This window comes from Sapajus apella, unplaced genomic scaffold (genome assembly GCF_009761245.1).
Source record: "Sapajus apella isolate SASKATOON/1434 unplaced genomic scaffold, GSC_monkey_1.0 scaffold42, whole genome shotgun sequence".
NCBI lineage: Eukaryota > Metazoa > Chordata > Mammalia > Primates > Cebidae > Sapajus > Sapajus apella.
The window spans coordinates 1594473-1601985 of NW_022436982.1; the positions used below are offsets into that span (position 1 = coordinate 1594473).

The 7513-nt window shown below is 42.2% G+C and overlaps 1 protein-coding gene across 3 annotated transcripts; it reads right to left on the minus strand.

The window, feature by feature from the left end:
- Nucleotides 1–1193: 1193 nt before the first annotated feature.
- On the minus strand, nt 1194–7142 carry TMEM215 (transmembrane protein 215). Of its 3 annotated transcripts, none has more exons than XM_032299989.1 (2): nt 6722–7142; nt 1194–6305 (listed from the first exon to the last, which is right to left on the minus strand). In XM_032299989.1, exon 2 carries the CDS (start codon nt 6245–6247, stop codon nt 5540–5542), a length of 708 nt encoding a protein of 235 aa, XP_032155880.1. In that variant the 5' UTR covers nt 6248–6305; nt 6722–7142; the 3' UTR covers nt 1194–5539. The 3 variants fall into 3 exon arrangements, with proteins under 3 accessions (XP_032155880.1, XP_032155881.1, XP_032155879.1); XM_032299990.1 differs by having other exon boundaries at nt 6702–7142; XM_032299988.1 differs by having other exon boundaries at nt 1194–6583; nt 6671–7142.
- Nucleotides 7143–7513: the final 371 nt, after the last annotated feature.

The following is a 7513-nucleotide window of genomic DNA, read 5'->3' on the forward strand; positions in this document are numbered from 1 at the left end:
TGTGATGATAGTGGTAAAGGGTGTTGTGAGGCCAGAGAATGATAGAAGGATTAGCTCTGAGTCAGAAAATCCAGAAAATTGTGGAAGATGTGGTAGCTTCTCCTTGAAGGATGTTAGGGCCTTACACAGCAGAAGGGTGAAGACAGGGCATTTGAGGCACAGAAAATGGTTGGGGCAAAGCCTTAGGATGGTCAGCTGCAAGGCATAATCAGGAATATTCAAGAAGCTGCTGTAGAGGAAGGGAGGTAGTTTGGAAAAGCAGATGGGAAGAGTGGGCCTTTCTGAGTTGGTCTGATGATCTAATCACTTACATAGAAAATAATGGCCAGATGTGGTGGCTCAGACCTGTAATCCTAACACTTTGGGAGGCTGAGGCAGGTGTATCACCTGAGGTCAGGAGTTCGAGACCAGCCTGGCCAACATGGCAAAAGCCTATCTCTACTAAAAATACAAAAATTTGCTGTATGTGGTGGCAGGTGCCTATAATACCAGCTATTAGGGGACTGAGGCAGGAGAATCGCTTGAAACCCGGGAGGTGGAGGTTGCAGTGAGCCAAGATCATGTCACTGTACTCCAGCCTGGATGACAGAATGAGACTCAGTTTTAAAAAAAATTACCTATACTTTTCATGTTAAAATATACACAGGTCATTTTCAAAAGCCTACTTTTTTCAAACAAACGTGGTCTTGCCTCCTACTGAAGAGTTGTCTTACGTACAATAGTTCATTACCATGAAAAATAAGAAAGTGATTAATTGCAAAAATATCTTTTATGTTTAACTTTCTAAAGATAGATTTGTCAAAGAGCAGCACAGGAGATTTTTAATAGCTTTATGTACTGTTTTGTAATCAGTTCATTCTGTAACTCTGTACCTCATTAGGGATAAAGCTTGCAAAGCTTCATACTGTCACCGAGTAAAGTCTGCAGGCACTAATCTGGGGTCAGGGGGAGGAATAAAGGGGAAAAATAAAGAAAGAATCCCTAATAAGGGTCAGTCCCAGGAACAACTTGCCAAAGATTGTGGCTATCTAACATCAGTGCCTGCCTGCTTGTGTATCTGAGTAGGATCATGTACACATTTCTTTTGGTTTGGTGCCCATTGAGTGAGGACCCTGTGGTAGGTCATAAGAAACTAAAGTCATGAGCTCAGATTCAATGGTATCTACATGATTTTATGTTAAGTGGACAAGAGATTGAATGGAATCCAGTCTTTTATTGAGATATTTGGGCAATCCAAGCATTTGTCCCCATTTCCATCCTCATTTTAGCTTTTCCCGGTAAGAAACTGAAACACAGAAAACTCACAGGGACAGTCTATCAGATTCCTGAAATTCCAGTTCGTTTGTAAGTCACTGATAGGCGACAATACATATACATATGAAATACAGTCTATTATAAAATATATGATGAGGTACTTTAAGAAAATGCTTTTGGCATATTACAAAGTCATTATTATTGTTTACATCTATTTATCATTTTACTTGTTGAACGTGATGCTCTTGAGAACTGACACCACCTGATCATAAGAAACACACCACTGTTATCTTAGCTGGGAAAATGTTCCATCTTACTCTTAAATGTACTAGTTCTGGTCCTGATGGGAGAACCTTTTTGAAGAAGCATTGTTTTGTTTCCCACCCTCTTATGTCCACATGAGTGAAGGGAAGACCCACACAACAGTGTGGAGAGTTCCATTCATTTACACATTTCTGCCGCCTCTCTCTCATCCACAAGGAGCTAGCTGTTTAACAGTAAAAGTTCCTCTCTATTGGCATATAACAAATAATATAGCGGTGTAACTAACAACAGGAACAAAACATACAAAGTCATCCATAAAACTTAACATCTTGCCAGCAATAAGGAATGCCATGATAAATTATGGAACATCACTAAAATGGCATATTACATAATTGTTCATTGATAATCAGGAATACTACATAGTAACATGGAAACATGCTTGGAATATAATTAAAAGAGAAAAGAAAAACACACTATTATAATATGTACACTGCATGTGCATGTGGAGGAGGCTTGGAAGATGATATACAAAATAGAAACAGGAGTTGTTTTGGGATAGTGAGGTTGTAGGTTTTCAGAAACATTTTCCTTAATGTGATAAAATACTAGTATTAATAATAGTGAATTCACCAAATAAATGATGTTGTGAGTACAGAGGGAGGCTACTAGTAAATAACTAGAGATTGGACGTTGCAAAAGAGAAAAAGCATTTGAAAGAATGAATATTCCTTTCCTACATTTGTCATCTCAGTGGATATTAAGATCTATAGTATTGAAAACATTTTCAAAGCAGCTGCTTAGTAGGGTTTGGAAGAGAGCCTGAACTTAACTGTATCTGGATTTTGTTTGCCAAGATGACTGCAACAGAAAATAAATCTTAAAACATATGTCTAATATGATCTCATTTGAGTATCTTGTCTGAATTCTCACTTAAGAATGAAGAAGCAGTTTGGAAAAATAGCCCATGTGCACAATAAGTAGGCATATAGGGCAAGGGAAATTAAACAGAGAAATTTTGAAAATAAAATGCCTATTCAAAATAAAGTTGAAATGTCTATTTGGATTAACAGCAAAATAAAGTAATGCCTATGTAAATTTATATCTGTCTAGGAGCCCTTAAGGCTGCCAGGAACAATCCTAATGTCTATTATATTAATATGAACAATTTGCTAAAACTGTCCAACTCATTGGAATGAGTTGCTGTCTTTTCCTCTAAAGGGCTGAGACACTTTTTTTCTCTTTTTCTTCTACCTCTGTTCGAAAGAATGTGGGTTTTACCCTTTTTTTGTGTGTATTTTTTAGACTTTGGAAGTTTTACTCTGAATAGTACTTACAAGTACTGATTTGGGGCACCAGGCTACCTTGTTGTATATAGAAAGGGGTTTGTTAATATGTTAAGAGAAATTTACACACACAATCATACGTTTTATTCTCACCGGTCAAAGTTAAAACCTTTCACACCAATATTTGCAAACCTTTATTTTAGCACAGGAAAACATTTCCTCAAATGCATACTTAAATACCTTAAAGAGGGTAGATGGGAGAAGAAACCTGAAATAGGGTTTCTTCTGAAATAGAACTTGAAAATGAGCTAAAATGCATTTTATCTCTAAACTAATAGTTGACCCTCAATTGGGAAAGAGAGAGAATGATATGAAGGAGTTTGGAATGGTTCCAAGAAATCAGAAAGTAACTTTTCCAACCCCCAAACCATACCTGACTCTGCAAGCATCTTTCTTCAGAAAATTGCAGCATTATTGTGTAAGGTTTGCTGAGTCTCTGTGAAAACCTCTCTGTCTCACTATCTCCTCACCTCTAACAGTGGCAAACATTTTAAAGAAAGTTTTTATTCCTAAGAGTCATCCAATAGTTGTCACCATTATAAAAATATGATTTCCTGTTTTCAAAGTATATTAAAATTATTAAAAGTTTCTGTGATTTTAGGGAACTATTCTTCCCATCCCAAATCCAAAGTCAATCACATTTAGTGCAAGGTTATGTATTAGATTACTTTGATTTATACCAACATTTTAAATTTTCTCCTGAAAAATATTTTACTCTGATTATGTTAATGTATTCTCAGGAATGTATTGCGCTGAATAAATAATATTTGGTAATATAACGCATCTGGTTTCACACATCTACAAAACTCTTTTTTGAGTAGTAGCAATGCAATCTATTTCACATAATTATCATAAATTTCTTAATTTTGGCATGCATTTTGCCGTAACTCATTTCCTGGCAATATATAAAGTGCCTTTGACATAATACCATAGAAATATTTAAACTGAAAATGAATGATAGAAATAATCGAGTGTTAATCAGTTCCCCCTTCCTTCACAGAGTGAGAAACTCAGGTGTAAGAAGATAAAATTTGCCCAAGATCCTGCATCTCATTTCTGACATTTAAGTCCTACTAAAATAATTACATATTTTTGATTTTGAACTTGACTTGAAAATTATGATTTTTTTTTAAAGAGCATGATTCTTAAGACAGAACACAATTGATATACTTAAGAAAGAATTGCAGAGTTGGAATTGAAATACCCAAAAAAGTATGTCCAAATTTTTGTCCTCAATTCCCCTTTTGGGAGAAAGTGACTAAGATTATGATCACTTAAAATGATCATTCTTTGAAGGATACAAAATACTTCTGATCTTCAAGATGAACTGTATCATCATTCCTATATATAATACAATATTTTTCTTTACCAGGGATCAAATGGCATTCTGCTTGATAGCCTTCTTGTCTACTGCAGTTGAGCAAGTGAAATAGAAAGCACATTTTAGGATAACACTGTGATTTGCTGTTTTCCTCAGCAGCAAAATGTATGAAATAAAGAGACTTTTTTTTTTTTTTTAACAGACTTTGTTCACTGATCAGGTGAACTTAATAAAATCTAGGCTTCAGTTAAATTTAGTAGATTAGCTCTTGTTTCACTGGCATTTACAATTTGTGAGAGGAGTTGAACAAATTTACAAATAATGCCACTTCCAAAGGTTTAATCATTGCATTTCATACAAATTACATGCAATGTTCAGGGCTAATGTGTAGACTTCCTAGTTGTCAGATTTTAAAAGGTATATAGGAATGGAAATTATCAGTACATGGTTGCCAATATAGCCAAAGACTTGGCTATATCTGTAAAATTCATTTTTTCTTGATGAAAACAAATTCTAATCTATGAAAGTATCATATCAAGTAATTTTGCACCTGGTAAGGAAATAATACATGAATGATAGTAAATGTTTAGAAAAAATCCATTTCAGATAAAGATACAATAAATGAATTTAAACAAAGAGTTTAAGAAGTAACATAGCCATATAAATATGTTAACTTTTCACATAGCTGGTCACACTTATTTTACTTTATTAGAAACCATGATCTTGTCAGACAATAATGCCACAAGACTCAGTTACATAATCCAACTGTCCTTTAGTCCCCTTTTCCCAAAAACCATCCCATCTAAAGAGGGTTTAACTCTTCTATCTTGATTTTTTTCTTTCAGCAAATACCAAGTATGGTAAGCTTTTCACCAGACAAAAATTATTTCAGATTATAACAGATCATTTGTGATCAGTTATAACAGATCATTAATTTTTTTTCAATTTCTTCAAAAACAAAGCAGCTCAGTTTCCCTATGGACAGCTCATGCATCGTTTGATGCCTCACATCTGTAGCCCACTCTAGATTTATCTTGCTTTCAGCTGGTCCTGGATAGCACTTTTTGGGTTATTTTACAAAACATTCAACATTGTGTAAATTGTTAAGAAGCAACCGGAGTAACTTCCTTTCCTACCCACTGCCTCTTCCAGTGTCCTTAATCCTTATCACCCTTCCCTAAAGTGTGTCCCCAACATGCCTATTTACATGACTCTCGGACACCAGAGATTATCACACCCATCACATACCAGGTCAATTTCTAACGGTGTGAAGGCTCTCCAAGCAGAGCAATTTTCTTCCATGGGGAGCTGGGCATAGTCATGTTTCTATGAATCCAGTGACCTTTGTATGCACAGATTAGACGATGGTCTCGTGGTCCCACCTGCCTTGTATCTGATTGATATAACAACAGTATCTGTCATAGGGGCTGTTCTGCTTGTAGGAGCAAACGATGATACTGTCCTGGGGCACAAAGAAGATGCTGTCCTCAGGCTCAGGGCACTCAGATCTGTCCCAGGCTGAGCACTTGACGTCCAAGGCACTGTAGGCAAGGGAACTGCCTGAGGGGCAGTAGCCGTCCAGGTATCTGGACGTCTCCTCCTGATGCCCACTCTGGACCAGGCTCTGGCATTCTCCTTCCTCCGTGGGTGTGGGGATGGTGATGGAGCTGGCCACAGACACCTCACCCTGGCCTTGTTGGGGAGGCTTCCCCCTGACGCCCGCCTTCTTAGCCAGCTCATCTGAGCTCCCCTTGCCGGACTCCAGGTCTGAAGGGGTCCTCAGCAGCTCCACCACCTCCTTGTCCCTGGGTTTCCGGAAGCAGGGCAACTTGCGGACCCACAGCAGCTCGTTCTCCGGCCACTTGGTGCATCCCTCGGTTTTCCTGGCCAGGGCAATGGCCGCAATGCCTGGTAGGCAGATGGCCGGCCCGATGGCCAGGAGGGGGATGTTTCCCAAAGTCTCCCCTTTCATCCCAGAGACGGTGAACATGAAACCGAAGACCAGGAAGACACTGACCAGGGCCACCACCAGCCCAGTCCTCGGGTTAATGTCATCAGGCCGCATCTTTCACTCCATCCAGGTTGGGGGCTGCTTGCTGGCCAGGGAGCAGCGTTCCTTTATTCTGTCAGAGGTGAAACCACAGTGCGTTTAAAAAAAAATCCAGGTCAAGCTCCCACCCACCAACTCTTGTCTCTCTCTTGCTCTTTGTCTCTGACTCTCTTCTGGACTTTCAGTCTTGGTCTCTGCCTCTGTATCTCTCTTGCAATCTCTGTCTCTCTCTCCGCGTTTCTCTTGCAATCTCTCCCTGTTTCTATTTCTCACTCTTCCTCTCCGTCCCTTCTCCCTCCCTCCCTTTCTCCCTCGTACCCTCCCTCCCTCCCTCCCTCTCACTATTGCAACCTCTATCTCTCTCTCTCAAATCAACACGCACCGGCTGGGGTCACCCCCTTTCTCCCTCGTACCCTCCCTCCCTCTTACTATTGCAACCTCTGTCCCTCTCTCTCAAATCAACACGCACCGGCTGGGGTCACCAGCTACCTGAGGTTTCCTGCCCTCTCCAAGAAGTAGGGAAAGAAGCCAGGCTGTCTCCTCAGAAGCCTCCAAAGCAGCTGCCCCCTCAGCTCGCTCCCCTGGTTCTGGGAGGAAAGCTTGGTTTCCCCCACGGACTCTGCATCCGGGAGGTGGAACGTGGGAAAGCGGCTCTCCCAGCCGTGCCCGTCGGTCCCCGTGCTGTGCAAACGGAGCCCGGCGCCAGCTCAGCGCGCTGCGCGCGGGGCGCGGGGGGAGGAAGCACTGAGCCTGGGAAAGAGGGGACGCGGCGCGAGCCTGGCCTCGTTACATCACTGTCAGAACAGGCTGAGAAACGCAGAAGGACGCGCGGAGGCGCGAGGGGGTCAGCCCCAGAGAGAGGCCACCCGGAGGCAGGCGCTGCGGGGGATCTCGTCGGTGCTGCTGGGAGCCGCCGGGGTGGTGCCGCCGCCTCCCCGGGGTTGGTGCCGCCGCCGCCCCGGAGGCTGAGCAGGGCGACCTGACCTGCTTCCGTGCCCGGGGAGGGTCTGGGGCGCGAGGCTGCTGGTGGCCAGAGTCGGGAACCGGGGTCGGTTTGCCCACGGGGATTCCGTTGGAATGTCGGAGCTCTGGCTCCAGTCTGGGATCCGAAAGGTTAGGTGCCAGCGGGAGATGTCCCTCGGGGACCCGCACCCTTCGCCAATTACAAATCCGGGTGACTGACGGCAGGCCCAGGGGGCTCCCGGGGCGCCCTTCTCTCCACCCTTCGACTCGGGGGGCGGAGGGCAGTTTCCCTCGGGGAGCCGGTGCCCGAAGACTGCG